The 21,478-nt window shown below is 37.6% G+C and overlaps 2 protein-coding genes across 2 annotated transcripts; one reads left to right on the forward strand and one right to left on the reverse strand.

Annotated features, from left to right (window-relative positions):
* Nucleotides 1-1,011: 1,011 nt before the first annotated feature.
* LOC149065032 (JNK1/MAPK8-associated membrane protein) lies at nucleotides 1,012-4,537 on the reverse strand. Its single transcript, XM_089254428.1, has one exon. It carries the CDS (start codon nucleotides 4,357-4,359, stop codon nucleotides 3,448-3,450), a length of 912 nt encoding a protein of 303 aa, XP_089110554.1. The 5' UTR covers nucleotides 4,360-4,537; the 3' UTR covers nucleotides 1,012-3,447.
* Nucleotides 4,538-4,714: 177 nt separating this feature from the next.
* Nucleotides 4,715-20,074, forward strand: Det (baculoviral IAP repeat containing deterin). The gene is made up of 5 exons (XM_089254429.1): nucleotides 4,715-4,952; nucleotides 8,930-9,039; nucleotides 13,585-13,702; nucleotides 17,709-17,806; nucleotides 19,742-20,074. The coding sequence occupies exons 1-4, from the start codon at nucleotides 4,830-4,832 to the stop codon at nucleotides 17,787-17,789; spliced, it is 432 nt and encodes a 143-aa protein (XP_089110555.1). The 5' UTR covers nucleotides 4,715-4,829; the 3' UTR covers nucleotides 17,790-17,806; nucleotides 19,742-20,074.
* Nucleotides 20,075-21,478: the final 1,404 nt, after the last annotated feature.

The following is a 21,478-nucleotide window of genomic DNA, read 5'->3' on the forward strand; positions in this document are numbered from 1 at the left end:
TGAATCACTTGATGGCAATGAAACATAAAACACACATGGCATAAAGTGTCTTTAACTCATAAAACACTATTTTTGGCGCTTATCATTTCTATAATGTCTTGCAGAAGGTATGGCTGGTTCCATGAATCAGGAAAAGGTGGACATGTGTTTCTTATATGGTGCTGCTGATCAAATTTCTCTGGAACCCCCAATGATTGTACCCCAGGAGTGTTGTTCCGATATGATGCCGGACAGATCTGCTGAGAGATTTTCACTATCGGAACTTCTACATGACACACAAATTTGAATTTACCGACTCTAACGCTTTTGGTTAACTGATGTTTCTGTTAATTGGCATTCGGATAATCAATGCTCTACTGCAGCGGTTCTCAACCTTTTCTGACTGGCGAAGCCCTGTTTAACTCGAGGAGCCTTTTTTAGTATATTATTTATATGACGTTACACTTTAGGCCCCTGTTTTTGTTTATCAAATTTACCGATTTATTTTATTATCCTCGAGTGGCCAGAGCCCCAAGCGCTCTGTGGAGCACCGGTTGAGAACCGCTACTCTACTGTATACAGTGATTACTCGGCTAAAAAATGTGATTCCGTAAATGGCTAATCCATTAGCCATTTGATTTCCCATAGGTTTCCATGGAAAATCTTTTGATACATTTCAGTTTCTGCTGAAAATTTAAAGATAAGTTTTTAAAAATGCCTAGGAATACTTGGGCATGAATTCGAACTCTGTAGAGAGCAGACAGACCTTCAACACGACTTATATGACATGAAATATTTAAGCATTTACCATCTTCATTTCAAAATATGGAAAGGCAGATGGCGACACCAGTTGGAATATGAATCAAGCACAACTCAGACAACATAAATACGTTAGGGGGTCACGCACACACTCTCATAACACCACATTCCGACATGTACCGATTCCTTTGAAATTCCTCCGAGGAATGTGTACAAGGTGCATGTATGATTAAATACTAGTCATTCCAAAGTGATGACAAAATAAATATTGCATGTGGTGTGAAACCACTTCTTTTAATTAATTACAGTAAACATTTTACACAGCTGGAATTAGACGGAGGGGTGGCAACGGGCAGTTGCCTCTGATGGCAATCTTAAGGGGAAGTAGTAAATTTTCGGTGGGAAACAAAGAAAACTTACAAAATCATCTTCTACGGTGAAGGCGGCGGAGGCAAAAATTACATTTTCTCTCGCCCTCATCTGAAGAAATCCTAGTTACAACCAACTTTTTTTTCCCCTTTAAGCTAAGATAGATACTCCATTGCAAGGAGTTGGAGAAATAGAACTGTTTAATCCAGATTGCGATACTTTTTTTAAACGTATTATGTACCAACCATGGATCAGCTGAAAATTCTTTCTGCTGAAAAACAAACTGACCAAGAATTAAAGGGCTTCTTTTCTGTCCCATATGTGCATTAGATTACATAGGTACTTCATAGTATTCCTTAGAAGGGGTGGAAAAATGAAATTTGGTTCTTGGAAGAAAAAAAGAGGGGAGGGGGTTTCAAGAAGGAAATTCAAAAATTTTCAGTGCCTCGTATTATCCGGAAACTTGAACTCAGATTTTTGAGACTTCACTATCATCACTTTGGACAGGCGATCGCGTCACCCCCCTCCTGGATCCACGTTGTGTTCCTCATAACTATCCACGAAAGTTTTTCACATCTTGTGATGACAATCAAAATGTTCTTGGTGCGCTACATAATGCCTTTTGAAGAAACGTGTAAAACCATGGGTGAATTACTATTTGTCGCTTTAGATTTTCCCTTCGCAATCGTAAAGTCTGTTCACCTTCAACTACATCTTCATTAAAAGAATGTCAGAATTCGTATGTAATTTTCCTGATCACTAAAGAAAAAAAGAATGTCACTGAGGAAATCGATATCGTTAACAGAGTTTTCCGGACAATTGAGGCTCTATTATGAAACACTGCAATTCAGGAGCTTATTTTTAAAAAGGGAACTTTTTTCCCAAAATTACTAAAGTTACAGTGGAAGTTAAAAACCATTTTTTTCTCTGGAACAGATTGCTCAATAAAAGTAGAAAATAGCCGAACAGGTAGCATAAGAATATTTAAATATGTTTCTTGATCGACATCCAAGGGAGTTATCTACGTTCAAATTTTGCAAATGTTCAGTTCTGAAAGAAAGTTAGTGGAAATGTTACCTTTTCATCAAAATTGGAGCTGGTTAAGTCCAAAAAATTGAAGATTTTTACGCCACCCGTTGATTTCAGGAGGTTTAAAAAATATTCTTGCTTGAATAAACCCTGTTGCGAATGGAAATGTTTCCTTTTGAAAATAAACTCGTAATGAGTCTGGGAGGAGACTTCCTTGAGAAACATATTTCATGATCAGAATGCACTTTTATGATCATGTAGGAATCAGTATCTAAAATAGGGGGAATTTTTCAGAAATGCTGAAAATACCATAAACATACAGAAGTACAATGAATAAAAACTCATGAGGATTCAGAAAATTAATGACAGAAATATGTTCCAAATTACTGATAATCAAGAATTAATAAAGAAAATGATTTCAGATTTAATGAAAGTTTTCTATAATTTGATGGGGGGAAGCTGTTTGTACACTGATTAAGATGGCACTGCTAACATGTGCTCTTAGTAGTCTTAGTAAAAACAAATACATTATACTAACTTTCATTTATCAATTCACAAAAAGAGAAATCTCCTTAGAGGGTGTTCAACATATGCAGCCACAAGTGACTTTCAACTATGGATATTTTAAACAACGCAACAAATTCACATCGAACTATTTGTCTCTCGAATGACTCCCCCTCCTTCTTATGCATAGTAAAGACTGCCCTATAATGGGGGGAGGGGGAAATCTATCCGTAATGATAAACGGGACATCCAAAAGTAGACTAATGGTTTTTAAAATGGAACATCAAGCACATAGTGATACAAAGTTATTCTTGCAAGAATAACTATAAACGTTTGCTTGATATTCTATTTTATAAGAATCATACAACCATTTCGGACTGTTATTGCTGAAGCCCAAAGTTGGCTACTTAGCAAACTGGTGGCCCGGTTGACCCGGTCAATGTCCAAAATTCAGGCTTTGGCCAGTCTCTCTCTCTCTATATATATATATATATATTGATCCCTATATCAATCTTTGTGATTCTGGAATATGGCCACATTGGCATATTTTTTTGTGATAACTATACCCAATCATAATTAGCCACAGCTAACCATTATTAATTATGGTTAGCTATGGCAACCCCTAGTGATCATAGGAATCTGAATATCGATACCTTAGTGATAGACATATAAAAGCAGGCAAAACCCGGAGAAAGGTAGAATTTCGGACATTGGCTGGCTCAGTTGATCCGGCCAACTTAGAGCTTTAACGTAACAAGACTGCCGTGTAGATAGTATGTTGAGTATATATAATTTTTTCAAATTGTATCAGTCAGCATGGAGTTTACTTGGATCAGTGAATCTAGAAGTCAGTATGTAAAACAATGTTGGGAACGGAACCAATGCAACTAGCGATCCATGCAATACAGGATTCTTGAGCTGAGTCATCGAAATAATTCCATAGGCATGCAGGACCCAGTGACCGAGTAGTATCACCAAGTTTCTGACATCTTTGACTGAGGAAACGAACAGAGATTTCACAGACTGATCCAATCTGAATGCCAAATGCGCTGCCACTGATATAAAAGTTAGGATGATAGTGATGAACGGGAAAGAATAATACAAGAGTCCTCCACACGTTGCTTGTAGTACCACGAGACAGGGTATCAGGTACATCGTCAAGTACACAGACTGTTTACCTTGGCCGTGGAGAACTTTCGCAACCAGCATGACTCTCAACAGGAGCATGAATAAGAGCGAGAAAGCGTAGTATATGAAGGGCATCGAATACAAGGGATACACAGCTTCTTGAGTACATCGCAGGGTCTTTATGTATCCAGGGGTCGGATTGTACAGCAATGTGTACCAGTCCGATATGCGCTTCACTCTACAAGCGTGGATATTCAAGGTCCCTTCGGGCTCCATCAACGTCAGTGTCAAAAACGCAGATGAGACGTTCTCGAAGAAAGCGCTGAGGTGAAGCACCAGCACATCTTTGGTGAATTTCCTCCTTTTCATGGTCTTGTCGATGACGTACCATTCCAGTACCAGTAACAGTAGCGCCATGAATCCTAGGTACATCCAGTCGTAGAAAGTAGGGTTTTCTTTGCAGGGTAGGCACAGGGAGTTGGCCGTAGCCCTGTATCCTCTCGGACAAGCCCCGCAATCGCCCCAAGTATCATTCACTTGCACTCGGCCGCAGTATAGGCCGGGGCAGTGGGTAGAGTGGTCCATCACCATGTTTACCCAAAAAGAAATGTAGCTATTCACCTCTTTAAATAAATATTCAAGTATTTAAACTGAATAAAAAGTTAAAATATTTTAAACATCTACGGTTAAACAGCGCGAGTTTGATAAAACGCAATAGTAAACCATGTCCTAGCGCGATTCACCTTTTTTTCGTTTGTAAACATTACAACTGAGACGGCTTTGACCACTGATGTAAATGTTAATCTAATTGAAGACAATGATTAGTCAAGTCGAGTTATTGATTAAAATAATGAAGACAGACGTTTTCAAAATAAATGTAAGTTTTAATATCTGTGAGTAGAGATTTCGTTAATGTTGTTTTTGTGAAAAGTGATTCGGTGGGGAGAAAGTCGCTTATTTGTCTCGATGGTCCCAAACAGACGACAGTGCTCGGAGATTTGAAAAACGAAAACAACGGTTCACGAGTGCGTGTAGGCGAAATATTTGTTATTCGTACAAAAATGATCGAATCGCAGAATGATGGAATCGATGAAAAGTTCCTGGACATGTTTGATGAGAGATCGAGGATCGAATCGTTCGCCAAATGGATGTTTGATGATTCAACCAAATGCTCCGTGTCCAAGGTTTGTTGTTTTCATGATTGGGTTTGTTTTCTATCTGATGACCTGAATCGAGTTTCATGATGAAATTCAACTTTCATTAAAATTTTCCTAAGTTTTTTTTTTTTTGCTCCACGTGAACTGAGCTGGACCATTTCGCGTCGGCAGAAACGTGTAACTTCATCACGCTACGCGTTTGTGTCGTCTGCACATCCATGTATTAGCACGATAAAAGAGAGATAGAAAGGAAGGGAAAGAAAACAACAAACGTGAAATGCGCTGTCCACGACGCATTTGACTCCTCCAGAAGCAGTTGGCCAATCACGCCCGACGTAAAACGCTGGCGTATCGCTTTCTGTGGGAAGAAAGTTGTATTATTTTTCCTATGGTGGGTGGGCAATTCACTTTACACGTGGCACAGAAAACCTGGCTTTAGGTTAAGCAATGGTCCATTCATCCTAAAATATAACACACCTCTTTTATTACTATTACTGAGGCTGTCTTAACTGCCCCCGGGCCAAGTAATGCTCTAGGGTCCTACCCAGCTAGAAGTATTTGCATGCTCACCTCATAGGTGTAAAGTTATTTTAAAATATTGCGAAAGTCTAAAAATATTAGGACGGATCTCCTCGAATCCGTTATTTTCCTAAGTGGGATAGTGGTGAATATTTGGGGTGGGAGCAAAACTTGTGTCTGTGATGCCAAAAGAAGTTTGCTGTTATGCTTATGCTTGGCAGTCAGCTGGGTTTTCCAAGGAGCGGGTTATCTGCTCTGTGTCCAACATGGATCGCCCAGCACAAAACGCTGCTGTTCACTCCCCAATATGAAAAGTGGTAAGACCCTTATTTTTTACAATAAAAAAAATTTTCTCCCTTTCATCTCAAATTTGCAGTCTCTCCTGAGGCAGCATTGCCCCAAGTGTCGCCTCTCCGTTGTAGTGACAGAGCTTTTTCAAAGGAATAGCGAACTGAAAGTTGTAAAACCTTAGAGAATCGTATTTAGCCGACCACCACTGTGCATTAGCGGGTCCTGAACCCGGAGTTTCGCAATGTGAAACTAGACAGCAAAGGGGGCTAGATGATAAAACTGGATATTTATGATAGTTTTTACTGACGCAGTTTTTTCCCCTTGCCGCCGCTGTGGTGGTTGAGTGGTCATAGTGATGGACTTGCATCACGGGACCTGGGATCGAGCCCACTGTCTCCACAGTGGTGGTGGTCAGCAGAGGTTGGTTTTCAGCTAACCACAGAGAGCAACAAACCTTCAAACAGTACAAATGTAATTCAATCATAACACATCACTCACTTCACTTCTGAAATATAGATGGCAGGGAGCACTGAAAAATCAAACACGACACTACATACGCACTCAGACTGTTAGATACACACACAGTTACACTTCCGGCACAACTCGTTAGTTAGTAAATCTCCCATACATGGTGATGGGCCTGAGTTGTGCTTGGTTTGAAAGAAGAAAGAGTTCCCAACTTTTTTCGAGTTGCAAATGGGAGCTGATCTCCCCGTTGAAAAGTCTTGCCACAGAGCAACAGGCCTACAAACAGTACAAATATTCAGCTGTTACACATCACTCGCTCCACTTCTGAAACATAGATGGTAGCACTGAAAAATCATACACAACCTCCCCGTTAAAAAGTCTCGCCACAGAGAGGCCTACAAACAGTGCAAATATTCAGTCACTTCACTTCTGAGATATAGATGGCATCACTGAAAAATCATACACAACACTAGATACGCACTCAGACTGTTTGGTACACACACTTATAATTCGGGCACAACTCACTAGGTAGTAAATTGCCTGTGGCAATAGACCTGAGTTGTGATCGGTTTGAAAAAAAAAAAGACTGTGTACAAATGTACGTATAGATTGTTCAAATTGTTGATGTTTAAATTTTTTTATATTTATATTAAGGCGCCTTAATAACGTTAATATTTAATTTGTATCATGTTTGTTGGAAATTGCATGTTGATTTTTTTTTCCCTTTTGCTGACTTTTTTTCAAGTTGAGAATCGGTGGGATAATTTATTATGGTTGCATGTATGTAAATGTATAATATTTTTTAATAATTTGTTTTGTAGTATAATGAGAAAATTCTGCGAATTTTTCTTTTTGTGGGAGAGGGAAATGTAAGGAAATGTACTATGTAGTTGTAATTGTGTTAAGGTGTGGGTGGCTTCAGACACCCATACTTTTGCAGTGTTTTGTTTTTTGTAGTTGGTTGTGTTTGATCGGCTTTGTACCGCCATAGCGATACGATGCCGTTTAGCTATGAGTCGTATTCACTTATCGGAGGATTTGAGACTTGAAAGGCTTTAGTGGTGCTTTTTGTTGCCTCTTTATCAGAGAATGGTGACTCATTTCTATCCATGGGAATGGACCATCGAGTGGTCTAGGGGTATGATTCTCGATTGGCATGCGAGAGGTCCCGGGTTCAAGTCCCGGTCGAGCCCCCATTTGTGTCACACTGGACCACGTCCCTGTTTCGTCGGTCATCTTACAAAACTTCTAGGTTTAGAAATAGGCTTCACCCACCTTAAAAAAAGGTCTCAGTTCGTAACGTGGAGGTAACCAGCAACAGCGCATGAACAGAGAACCATCGACGCAGCAGAAAAACCACGGCACAACAGGTCCGGCAGCCAAAAGAGCCAACCAATCCCAGTTTTTGGTTTCAGGTGATGTCATAGAAAAACGGAGGGAACGACCCCTGGCATCATGGTCAAGGTTGTCAGGAGCAAGTCATGACGTCACACAAGAATAGTAAATGATCCTGCCGTTAGGACCAACCAACTCCATTATCGATAGAGTTGTTAACTGAAAACAAGAACAAAAAACAAAACACTGCAAAAGTATGGATGTCTGCAGCTACCCACACCTTAACACAATTACAACTACGTAGTGCATTTCCTTACAACTGCTAGGTACACACACAGTTGCACTTCTGGCACAACTCACTAAGTAGTAAATTGCCCCTAGATGGTGATAGACCTGGATTGTGTTCGGTTTGGAAAAAAAAATTTCCCTCTGATTTAGGGAACAAAAAATTCACAATTTGAATGGGTGATCCAATCTTTTGTTATTTTTTTGAAAAGGTGCATATTTGGTGAACGAAGCGAATTTCCGCCTGAAATACGCTGTCTCGGAAAGTGGGCTGGTAGCAGCAAAAGTACAACAATTTCCGATAAAAAACTCAGAAATTTAAAATTCTGTATTATAGCTGTTCATTTAGGGACTTAACTAGATATTTCGTGAGCCTCTTTGTGGTAGGTCACCCCCTTTCCGCGGGTTTGTATATTATTATTTCAGACCAATAGACAGTACGGTACTTCCTCTTCACTTGCTGAAAAGTTCCAGGTCACCGCATAGCACAATCATGACAGCATGATCGCCTCTAGAGCATCATAGGCCCATGGGCCAAGTGATTTTTCTGAGGTCCTACCTGGCAAATTCTCAGAAAATTCAACCAGATCACATTTTTATGGGTGCCCAGTGAGCCCACGTATTAAGATGACACTGCATGACAAATGGTGAGGAGGAGGGGAAAGTTGGACAGAGGATTTTCTCTCCGTCCTTTTTTTTTCCCTAGAACTCATAAAAAATGTGTCCCCCATGGGATGGGGTTTTATGCTTCTTTTCTCGAAATTCTGTTAAAATGCTCTATAGAGTGTTAGTGGTATCTCTGTTAGAACATTGTGGTGAAAATTCAGTAGTTTGCCAAAAATCCTAAAACCTCAACTTAAATTCTGAGTTCTTATTCTGCCTCTTGTTATGCTGAATTGACTCATGTTGCTCACTTGTGATACTGTAGGTGTGACGCGGTTCGTCACGCCCTGCAGATAGTTGCCAAGTACGAAACCTTTGTCTACCTTATGGGTCTTTAAAAATAATTTGTGAGAAGTTTTGAAAGTTATAATAATATTAGTGAAATGCAGTAATTTGCGTTTGTTATCTTTAAATCACGATTTTTTCGTCTTTCATGATTTAAGATGGCAGAAGCCGGCTTTTTCCATTGTCCAACAGAGAACGAACCTGACACCGTTCGATGTTTTGTATGCCTGATGGAGCTAGATGGATGGGAACCCACAGACGAACCTTGGTAAGAATCCTGTTATGTTTTCTACACTTTCGTGTTTCAGCGAGTTTCTTTCTTTTCTTTTTCAAAATGATATACATAGGGTGGTTGTAATCAGGGCAGGGCCGTCTTAAGAGCATTGTGGGCCCCCGGGCCAAGTGGTTTTTCTGAGGCCCTACCTGGTAACTTCCAGAAAATTTCAACTGGATCTCATTTTTGGGAGGCCGTCTTCTTTCAAGGCCCCCTGGGCCGTGCCTGGTTGAGCCCATGTGTTAAGTTGGCACTGAATCGGGGTTGGCGGGTTTTTGATGGTTTAAACTGTCACGTCAAAAACCTGAAATATTGTTTTTCGATATAAAAATTCCCATTGGAAATACACACGTTAGGCCTATATAATTGCATGTAATGCGTAATAAAGTGACTATGTTATGCAACGAATAAATATTTAATATGATTGTAAAATAATTTTCTACTTCCTACAGAATTATTTTCGATAATATATTTTTTAATAATAAAGCATTCCAATATGCAAAAAGGTAAGTCTTCATCATGTTATATCCCTATTGTGGTCAAAACGTTATCCAAAAAACATTTATTTAGGTTTTTAGTTTTTGATGCCTTTTACGTCAAAAACCCAACCCTGGTTGTAATTAAATTTACTATTTCAGAACGATGCAGAGTAAGTACCACTAGTGAGAATGGCTGATACTGTGCTCGTAAAACACGAGAATTTTCCAGCGTTATGCTCAAACTATGATCCATACACAAGAGGTGGTCTGTGGGCAGACTTGATCATTTAATTCATTTGTGAATGAGAAATTATTCGAGTGTTGTTATTGATATACCAATATCCCGTGGGTTCAAATAAGAACCATGTCCTCAGACTTAGGATCATCATATCTCATCTTGAATAAATTGTGATCACAAATACAAGATTTCACTAATTGCAGATAAAAAACCCAATTTACGACAAATTTGCTAATACAGTATATTGCTAAAATTTCCGAAGATTGGGAAAGTAAACAGCTGGTGTTTGCTGCTGTAAATTACGGTAAACAAAATTGTGTTTCCACGAGTGAAAAGCATTTGTCTTGAGTTGGTGATTAACTTTATGGGAAAAAATACAGTAAAATATGCAGTGGCGGATCATGATTTTGGGAGGCCCCAGGCGCAACCTGATCTGGAGGCCCCCCTATCAGGGGCGGATTAAAGGTAGGGGCTGTCACCCCCCCCCCCCCCGAGAGCAGAAAAATTAAATGGAAAAAAAAATGTTTTCTACGTTTTTGACTGAACAACAAACCAAGAAAATAAATTTGCTTAAAAAAGGGGGAAAATTCAGAATTTTTTCCAAAAAAAATCAGAACCGTCCTGAAAAATTGAACACATGGTCACAACCACCGCCCCCACCCACAAATTTGCGTTTATCCACCACTGCACCCTTTTGGCCCTAATAAGAACGAGATGATTCACTAAAATGAACAATATTATGAAAATCATAACTTTTTTTTTATTTTTGCATCACCAAAACCATAAACACAAAAATAAGATAATAAGATTATGAAAAATAATCACACTCCCATTAAAAAAAAAAATCACAGTAAAATTCTGCATCATATTTTTAGTGATCTAAGATGTCCGTCCTGGTGCCTTCAGCCACACGGCAAAAATGGAGATCAGTCATAGTTTTAGTAATTTAATATTACTGATTAATGAAGATTTGATAATATCTCAAATATAATATATTTGATTTGATATAAAGATACTGATAATATTTAATAGAAAAACATTTCTTCAATAGAGGGAAGAAATTATATCGGAGTAAATATAAGAATTATATTTTTAATGGAAGAAATTAGTTCAGAATGAATTAAAATTATTGTCAATGAAAGAAATTATTTTAAAGATTTGTTTTAGAAATTATTATTTTTTATTTGTTTATTCTATTTTATTTTTACTATTATTATATTAATTATTATTATTTTCTCTTTCAGCCACCTCGTTGGGCACTCTGCCTGTTGTGGCCTTTGCCTTTGTATTATTTGTATTCAGAGTGAATAAAAATCTTCTATATTATACCCCCCCCCCGTTTCGTTTAATAACGAAAAATGCCACAGTATAACATTGTGGCCAGCGTACTTTATAAAATGTTTCAATATGGCCTGCTATGCCTCAAAGGTTGAAGACCCCTGCAGTAGATTCTCGCTAATCCGGTACGTATTAGACCACGGTGTGCCAGATTTTACCGAAATTGCTGGATTAACTTTGAAGAAACCCATTGAAATAATATATGAAATTTCGTGCAAAGACATAGTCAGGACTTGATCAGCAATTAAGGAATATTAGAACGTGTTAAGGGGTTAGGGCATCTGGAGAAAAGTGACACCACACCACCTAAATATCCTGGACTACTGGTCGTGCTGGATTAGAGCACGACCGAATTCTCGAGAGACTACTGTAGTTGAATTGAAATGCTCAAATAAAAATTTATCAGATAATTTATATATTTTTAGTTTTGCTTACCGTTATTTTTGGAGATTCTGCAATCTAAATCCTAAAGGAAATCTTGAGGATCGGCATGAAAATTTTTTTCATTACAATAACACACATTACAATTACATTAACAATAAACACTTTTCGGTCTGACACAAAGATGTTGTCTACCCAAGCCTCCTTGACCAATCCAAAAATGTAGCTCTTTTTTTAGAAAGAAGGAAAAGAAACCCCCTTGATTTTTTTCAGCCGGGGAGGGAGTGTTAAAAGAGAAACAGAAAAATCACGTGATTCAGAATGCATGTCATTCAGCATTCATTTCAAACCCCACTTTTTTTTTGTCATATGGTCGTATGGTTCCAGTCATAGATTTGAACCAGCTTATAGTATTTCATTCAAACAAGTGGGAGACAAAATCAGACAAAATAAGAGCTCTACTACATTCATTTTAATTAGTACGAGTGTCTCTTCCTGTCGACGTCGCCGCTTGCCGATAGCCATCTTGCCATCCATTATACTGTATACAAAAGCTTACACCAAAGCTGTCGTATTATCGGCGCCCATAAAAGCATTTAATACTGTGGAATGAGACCATGGCCCCCACATCCTGGACTAGGGCCGGTAGGCTAGAATCATTTGCGGGGGCCTCCCGACCAGACTTTCGCGGGCCCTTTTATGATGGATTTATAGCGTTAAAAAAACAAAAATAATGAAAATCGTCCCGGGCCCCAGGGCTGGAGCCTTGCCAGCCCACCCCTTGTGGGGGCTATGAATGAGACATCTGTTTATGCCTTCACTCCAATTTTCATTTCGGACAGACATTAGGACCTGCTGTTCTCACCCCTCCTCCTGCTTGTGCCCTTAGGGAAATACTGTTTGAAAATGACCCTCCCTGAATGATCGCTTTACAATGTCTCTTCTTTCTTTGTAGGGGAAGAACTGGCCCTTGAGAGCTGCGTCTTGTAAATTGTTATTTTCTTTCAGTTCCCGTTTTTCTTCCATAATCTTATACGTAGTGTACATAAAAAAAAAAAAAAATTGCGGTTAAAAAAAAAAAAGGGAGAGCAGATACTGTACTTAGTTCAAGAGATTTGTTGATGCGCATGTAAATTCATATGTAGGATGAAGCACACAACTATTTGGAGGCCCCCCGCTCTGCCGAGGCCCCAGGCGCGCGCCTCATGCGCCTGTGCGGTAATCCGCCACTGAAAATATGTGGCATCATCGGTTGTCACCAAGAGTGTTGCCATAAGTCAGCAAGATCACTAAATTTTGGCAGGAACTGCTGGAAAATTACTATAGATTAGTTATGAGGAACAACTAGAAATTGCAATCAATTGAAATGTAATTCGTAGAAAAATGCATGGAAGATGAAAAATATGTCAGATGAATATTTATAGCCATAATTATCGTAATATAATTTATAAAATACGAAAATTATCTTCATTCAAGATTCTAGTGTCGAATAAACTTCGTTGACAAAATGGGACAACTGTATAAAAAATTCGGAATGGCAGAAAATACAGGCATGATCCATAGAATACTGGACTCACTGTCACAATACTCCTGCTGTAAGTTGGTGGTCCGTCAAATTGTTTCAGATATTTCACCAGCCACTGTGGTGGTCGAGTGGTCATAGTGACAGACTCGCATCGCGAGGACCTGGGTTTGAACCCCACCATCGCCACAACAGTGGTCGCCAGAAGTTTGCTTTCTGTAGTTCCCAACTTTGAGGTGCGAATGTGAGCTGATCTTCCCATTTAAAAATCTTGCCACAGAGATCAACTGACATACAACTGTAAAATCTTCAATCATTACACTTCAATCATAGTTAGAAAACTTGATGTCAGATGGTAGCACTACACATAACAAGCATTACACAGAAAGAACTTTACGTCTACATTCCAGCATGTACCAGTTCCGCAGAGGAATATGGACTAGGTGCGTGTAGTGTTTGAGGGAGGTTTCTACTGTATTCTATTTACTTATTCCCTACTATGAGTGAAACTTGAAGATTGTTTCGCTGTCTTTGAATTGTTATAGTGTTAATGGTATGTATGTCTTGCTTTTTCAATTTAGGGAGGAGCATAAAAAGCATTCGAAAAATTGCGTCTTTGCTGAAATTGGTAAAACTCAGAAGAATATGACGATTAAGGAGCTAAATTTGGTTCAGAAAGAGAGGCACGTCAACTATGTGGTAAGTCCTTTATTTTGGAAAAAACAAGCTTGTATGTTCTGTGTGATGGTGATGATGATGACATGAAATGTTGAGAATGTAGTTTTGTGTCTGTGAAACATTGTCAATGTGAAAAGGGGAAGGAGGTTTCTCATTTCTCAAGCGCTGGAGATGGTAAACATGGTTTGGATTTTCTGAAATCTAACCTCGCTGCAAGATAGTGTGATGTATATAGATGCTTTTTTTTATTCCAATAGAAAAATAAGGGATATGATGGTGGGTGAAAAGTCACAGACACATCTAAAATATCAACGAATTGATGCAAAAAATGTGTTGTTTGCAATAAAATACTTATTATGGCTTAGGGTTGTTTTTTGACAAGTTTAAAATATCACTCACAGATAGTGCTATATCACCAGAAACTAGACGTAACACGTATATAATGTGACACTAGCAAATTGATGCTTGTTGCCATTTGTGTTGCATGAAACTATCAAATTTCAATGTGTGCTCCTTCTGTAACTCGGGCTACATCCATACGATACTTAATTTCTACCCATGTATCTATTAACATCAATTGCTAAAGAGTCTTGATTACTTCTTCTGATTCTGGTCTTCAGTTTCTCGATCTTGGTTATGCAACAAACTAGTGCACTCCTGTAGGGTACGCTGATTTAAATCATGATTTAAATTACAAAATTGAAATTTCATTATTCCTTTATTTTACTTCAAGGATATTGAAGTAAAAGTAACGTAGTATGGTATGCATGTTATTGAACTTCTGTAAATTTGTCGATTAACAAGAAATATTGTGAATATAAACCTGAACCCAGATGCAGTGCGAAAAGAAAGCTGTTCTATTTCTAGATTTTGTGCTTGGGGAAAAATTGCACAAAAATATGGGAAAGCTAAATTTATATGTAACTGAACCAAGTATTTGCAATGTATGACAATAGAGTTCCCTTGATTAAAAAAAGCGGAGAAGTTATTTTTTGTGTCAAGCCTTGAATTCTATGTCCCTAATTGCAGATTTAAAATAATAATAGGTGTTATACCAACATAAATACCGTTAGACTTGAAATTTTAATACGAAAAGTGAAAAAGTCTAGAGTTTCCTCTTTTTTTTTTAACCAAATCTGAGAAAGAATGGAAATGTGTAAATTATTAAGCAACATCATGGAAGTGGGAAACACATAGTAATAAATGCATTCATAAATTGCGCAAGAAATAGTTTTGTCATTAGAGTATGTTTTTCATTTACGAGGCATGTTTTTTAAGTAAGTACCGTTTTGAAATTCTGCCACTGCAGTCGGCATTCCGCACATGCGCTCTGTGTACCTACATCTGTTGGCAAACCACAGACACCATTACAGAAACATTCAACCATGTTAAAGTTTGTTTGTAAGTATTTAAAATACCTCCACAGATTAAGAATGCCTCCGACTGTGAAATGTACGCTGTGATTCGTTTCCTTAGTGCTAAAGGCATGAAAGTGGCCAAAATTCATCGTGAGATCAGTAAAGTGTTTGGGGGAAACATTATGAGCGATGGAATGTTACGGAAATGGGTTAGAACTTTTAAAGATAGCCGCACAAATGTTCATGATGAGGAACGAAGTGGACAACCATCTGTCATTACTGAAGATTTGGTGCAGAAAGTTGACGAAAAATTGAGGGAGAACAGACGCTTTACGATTTCGTCATTATCTAATGAGTTTCCTCAAATTTCCAGAAGTTTTCTCTATGAAATTGTGACAGAACACTTAAATTATCGAAAGTTGTGCAATCAAAAACAAAAGGTGTGGCATGTTGAGTAAGGGGATCGTTTTGCTTCATGACAGTGCCCGCTCACATGTGGCTAATCGAACCAAAGATCTCATTGCCTCATTTCACTGGAAACAACTTGATCATCCTCTGTACAGTCCCGATCTAGCACCCAGTGACCACCACATGTTCCTGCATTTGAAGAAGCATCTGGATGGCCAGCGCCATGATGACGATGATGAGGTTGAAACAGCCGTGTTGCAGTGGTTATAAAATCAGGGGGCAGACTTCTATGAAGATGGGATTCAAAAGCTGGTTGTACGACATGATAAATGCCTTAATATTGGTGGAAATTATGTCGAAAAGTAGATTAAGGTACAGACTTTCATGTAAAAAAAAATTGTTAAGGAAAGTCAACTTGTTTTCTTTTTATTTCAAAACGGTACTTACTTAAAAGAACATGCTACGTAGTTCCTGCTCAATTTGGTTGTACATCAAGTGAATCTTGCATCATATTTGTAACTGATTATGAATTGCCACCGGGCATTCACTTTAGTGGGAGGGGGGTGCTTTAATCCCCCCCCCCCTCCACGGGAGAAATGTTAATCCATGAAGTTAATTTAGGCTCAACGACCTTTCATGTTACATAAATACAGAATTTTGGTGTTCATATTCTTTGCTTGTAGTTCTTTTGTTCATTTTATTTGAGAAATTATGTGAGAAAAGCAATTAGGTGATATGAAAATCGTAATGATTAACAAGATTTGTTTTAATTAATAAGCAGTGGAGTAATTACGATTAAAAAAAATCTGATTTAAATCAAAAAATTCTGATTAAAATTTAAAAAAAAAACCAATTTTTTTTAATAAAAGAAATCATGATTTTTTCATACCCTTCTGGTTTAATTCAAGTTTTCCTAAATAAGGTAGTTGGTGGACAGCAATAACGAACACAAATTTAACTTCTTATGTTAATAAAATATCACAGTAAATTGGATAGATCTCACCAGATTGAGGGTCAACATCAATCTGAGTAGAATATTTTTCTGGCAGTTCGTTCGTACTCCGCAACCACCTTTCCGTGGCATCACATCAAAAACAGCCAGGAAGTCTATGCTTATTCTCATTAACTTTCCACGGACACCACAGCATCAACACACAACAGAATCTTCAGAGAGAGAATGTCATTGGATCAATCTACAATTGACTTAGGAAACCAGCGTATGGAGGATCATAGGAAGTTATGCCATTGTTACGATCATCAACATGAACACCTCATGACGATCCTTAGGACATGATGACAAAGGAGGCATCAAAGGGATTATTAGTGAGGAACTATAATATTCATTCGATCATTACGGCAAGAGTGGTGAGGCGAGGTTATAGCCTACAATCCATTACACCGTCTATTTGATCTGGAAGTGCTCTATGCTCCCTGCTTTTACTCAGATCATAACTAGAAGAGAGCAGAAGAGAAAGTGAATGGTCACAGCCCACAACTAGTATTTAAGGAGAAATTCCCAGTCATACACGACCACAGGAGCCAATCAGCTTCAAGATTCAACGTCACAGAAATTAGTATAACATTTCAAACGAGCATAATCTAATTTGCCGAGCATATGTCATAAATTCTGTGCAATATGTGCATGTAAATTTTGAAGTTAATAAAGAGTGATGTTTGAAAAATACTTGCTGGAATTATTTGTGAGTTATAACTATGTTTAGACTCTAGACAGTCTGACCCATCCAATAATCCGGCGGTTTTTCATGTCTGTACATTTCACTTCATGTCTGCACGCAGAAGTTTATACAGTGCACTCCGCTTAATGTGATCACATCAGGACTAGGGATTTCTGATAACGACCAGTTGATAATGATATCTGACAGAAATCTAAAAGGAAATTTGATTTCCATTCCTCCAGTCTAATTGAACAGGATGCATGAAGATAAAACCACCCAGTTTTTCCTTTTCCACTCAACTGGTTTCAAAATGTTCAATTGTGCCGTTTCCTTTTTTCCCATTGTTCTAAAACAGGATATTTTTACTTTAAGCTGAAATCTTGTGTTTATTATTATTCGGCCATTATGAATAGTTTGAATGGAATTATCTGATGTGTTTTACAAATTAGCATGATATCATCATTCTTGATGCTTCTCATGAACGTTTATGTACATCTTTCTGCAAGTTTGAAGGTGGTGATATAAAAGGCAAACAAGTTTTTGAGTTGCTAAATAATTTTTTATGTTATGTTAATATCTTTACAGCAGCTGCAAACGCAGAAGAAAATTGAAGCCTTCCAATTGGTTGCGGCTGAAGTGAGGAAAAAGTTATCCAAGCTTAGGTAGTTTTTGGGGACACAAAGGTACTTTTTTTTTTCCTCTGTAACATTTTGCATTTGATTATTATTGTTTGTTTTTTATTGTTATTAAGTTTGAATTACGATCTGTAATTTTATCGGCAGCTCATAGTTTCTATGCATTTTTAGTTGCCTCCACTTTCAAAAAGTAATTTAGATAAATTATTATGAAGATAATGCATAAGTGTATTTGAAATCAAATTTTCCATGCCCCTCCCCGTGCATTTGTTTTACATGGACTCCACTCTTGCATGGGTTTGTGTTCTTCCTTTATTTATCTATTTTTTCTTATCCCATGCGAGGCAAGAAACTGCAAATATTCTTACAACCATTTTCTTTGTTTTTGAATCAATTTTTCTCCCTTTGGGTAGGATTCTAACTTTTTTTCCTGGTTATAAAATATTTGAAAATCAAAAGAATATTCCTAAATCACATTTATACTCTTTGTAAAGAGCCTATCATATCATATCTGTGGTCCATAAGTTTTTTTTTTGGATGTTTTTTCCGAATATGCTTTTAGGATCAATGGTCCGTGAGTTATCCCAGGATAAAAAGACTTTCTCATACACCCTATATATAGTGGATCCCACCTTATCATGTTCCCTCGTATTGTTAAGAACACACATTTTATACAAAGTGCAAAGCTAGCCGCCCCCCCCCCCGCTACATATTACTGGTGAACCGTTGATCCTAGAGGCATACTTCCAGTTAGAAAAAGTATCAAAATAACGTGTAAACCTCAGATGTGTCACCCATGTTGCAAGGGTTTGTGTAGTTATCAGAATAAAAAAATAAAAACGCTTTTTATATGCACACCCTGTGCTCATAAACCCAATTAGAAAATTGTTGCCATGTTGGTCTCTCATGGGCCAAAAAAATTGTGTGTCTAAGTGCAATATTCACTGAGATATTTGAATTTAAAAAATGGGGAAACGTTTGGAGAGAATAGCATAAGCCAAACAGACAATGCTTCTTTTCCTCGTTTATGCTATTTTTTCATATTTCCTCAGATTTTTAAAATTTGAATATCTCGATGAATATTGCACTTAGAAATGTGGATATATATATATATATTTTTTTTTTTTTGGTTGGCCTCATAGGAAACTTCTAATTGGGCTTTTGAGGACAGGGTGTCTGTATAAAAAGTTGTTTTTATATATTTTAATAGCTATACAACTGCTTGCTGCAATATGAGTGATGTATCCGAGTTCTACACGTTACTTGAATACTTCCTCTAATTGGAAGTACTCTTCTAGGATCAATGGCTCACCAGTAATTTGCAGCAAAAGGCATTAGCTATACACCCTGTATATATATATATAATCTGTCTCAAACGTTTAAGCACAAAAGGAATGTGAAGAGAAATTGATGGCAAATATATTTCTGCTAATTAGGTGCCTAATACCATGTTTATAAATCACATGAAAGGTCACAAGTGATAATTCAGTCATGGTTTTTGATATAACATTGGACATTTGAATCTGTCTCAAAAGATTAAGCACAACACAAACAATCCCTGGTACACAATACATGCAATCCCAAAATAAAGTGTCAATGATGCTTTCCTGTCCCTATTTCGGCAGAATTCGTACAGTCCTTGAAAAAAAATTGTTTTAAGGCCTTTAAAAATCATTGCATGCCTTGAAAAAACTAAGTACCATTTTCAAATGCTTATAAGTGCTTCAAAAAACGTTTTTTGTGTGTTTCGTTAAAATTGCCCTGTATGTTTAGTGTCGTGTGACATTATTTGTACCTCAACAAATGACCATGCATGCTACAATAGAAAGTTCTTTGCTTGTTTGTGTGGAGGGATTTATTTCCCACCCATTGAAGTTCCCACGGTCTTTCTTGAAAATAATGCTTAGATTCATTTTTCAAAGAAATGAAAAAAATAACGCTAAAAATTAATATATTGCTAAAAATATTATTTTCCCCTAATAGATCGGATCCTGACACGATGAGACTTAGCCGATGATCATTCTCGAACAGTTTGAGAAATCGAAGAATGCATGCGGAATCGATCCATCTGAACATTGTACATGTATCATTCTTGTCTTATCATTCAACATGTCTTCATGTTAATTCCCCCGAAAACATTGTATGCACTTTTACTTTCAAGGTGTGGAAGCATCCGTGCTGTCATGTCACAAAGATCACAATTTTATTGAAATCAGTGTTTACAAATTCAAGTGATTTTTTTCATATTTGTGTAGCGTAGATGTATATATATTGGTCATGCATAAGTAATAAATATAGAAGAGAGACATTACTTCATCCTCCAGTCTATTTTTATCGTGCAATTTATCACGCCAATGCCGACTACCTTTCATTGGCTTATCCAGATTTGCTTAATTTATCAAATAGTCATACGAGGGGGTGCCCAAAAGTAACCAGAATTTCTTTTTTACAATTTGTTTATTCAATGTTTTTTACAAGAATTCTTCAAATCCCTTGAAAGTACTCTCTATTAGAGCTAATACGCTTGTAAAGTCTTTTCTTCCATTGTTGAAAATTTTTTTAAAATTCATCTGTTGCATTGCCAGACAGCGTCTTCATCATTTTCGTTTGGACCTCATCAACGTTGGCAAAACGCTTTCATTTCAGGTCTCTCTTCATCCATAGGAATAAAGAAAAGTCACACGGAGCTGATCAGGTGAATAGTTCAGGTGGAGCAAACGAGTCATACTATTTCTTGTTAACAATTGGCACATTGTGAAGGATGTGTGAAGAGCATTGCCATAATGCAAAAACCAGTTGCCTGTTTCTCACACAGATTTGGTCTTCGTACAATGTTGGTGAAGCAGTTGGCTTGCATCCGTACAGTGAGTTTTACCCATGGCAGCATCCCGTAAGCTGTTTCTAACATCCTAACAGTTTTTGCTGCTTTTTTTTTTCCAGAGTAGTAAGCAAAATTTCACAGCCCCACACTGTTTATGTAAATCTGGCATTACCACGAACGAGAAATAGGCTAAACATCTTCCTTTTACGTTTACCTAGTGAGAGAGACATCCGACTGGACACCTGCAAAGAACTCCACCATTTGAAATCATATGATTAGACGTCACCTAACGGCATGAGGTCACTAACAACAGATGCCAACAACATCAAAATGAAGTAAATAACTTTGAAACCCCCACTGACACTTGTTACGTCAGCACTGATCGCATCACCAAATTTTCATATATTTCTTTCGTCACCGTGGAATCGTATTGCAGCAGCAGTGGTGATGTCGTCATTTCACCATAAAGTCAGTTGGGAGGTTTAGACTGGTGAAAATTCTCAGAAACGTGGCTGTAAAAAGTGTTTGAAGTATTTTTGAGGAAAAGGGGGAAGATAAATTGGTTATTATTCAAACTTACCAGTCATCATGTAAAGTTTGATAAATTATCACTTTCACCATACATAATACCCAAGCATCGTTGCTAAGTTTCATCACTTTACCAGAGATTATGAATAATAACCAAGTGTCGTAGGTAAATTTGATAAATACTTGAAATTTGTCATGTTTATATGTTATTATACACAGGCATAGTACCCTAATATAATGTGTGATGAATAAAGCCAGACCCCGATATAATTTTGTGATCATACTCCGATATAATGATAGTACAATACACACATCAATTATCATCAGTATATCATAGTATGGTTTATCATGTTTACTTATGATGCGAGGTT

This window comes from Pholcus phalangioides, unplaced genomic scaffold (genome assembly GCF_987345545.1).
Source record: "Pholcus phalangioides strain wild (caught in Gottingen) unplaced genomic scaffold, Ppha-v1.0 ptg000041l_1, whole genome shotgun sequence".
Taxonomy (NCBI): domain Eukaryota; kingdom Metazoa; phylum Arthropoda; class Arachnida; order Araneae; family Pholcidae; genus Pholcus; species Pholcus phalangioides.

Coding starts and splice junctions, on each gene's coding strand:
- LOC149065032 (XM_089254428.1), bottom strand. CDS start 4,359: ATGGTGATGGACCACTCTACCCACTGCCCCGGCCTATACTGCGGCCGA.
- Det (XM_089254429.1), top strand. CDS start 4,830: ATGATCGAATCGCAGAATGATGGAATCGATGAAAAGTTCCTGGACATG. Junction 9,040..13,584: donor GAACCCACAGACGAACCTTG/GTAAGAATCCTG, acceptor TTTTCAATTTAG/GGAGGAGCATAAAAAGCATT. Junction 13,703..17,708: donor AGAGGCACGTCAACTATGTG/GTAAGTCCTTTA, acceptor ATATCTTTACAG/CAGCTGCAAACGCAGAAGAA.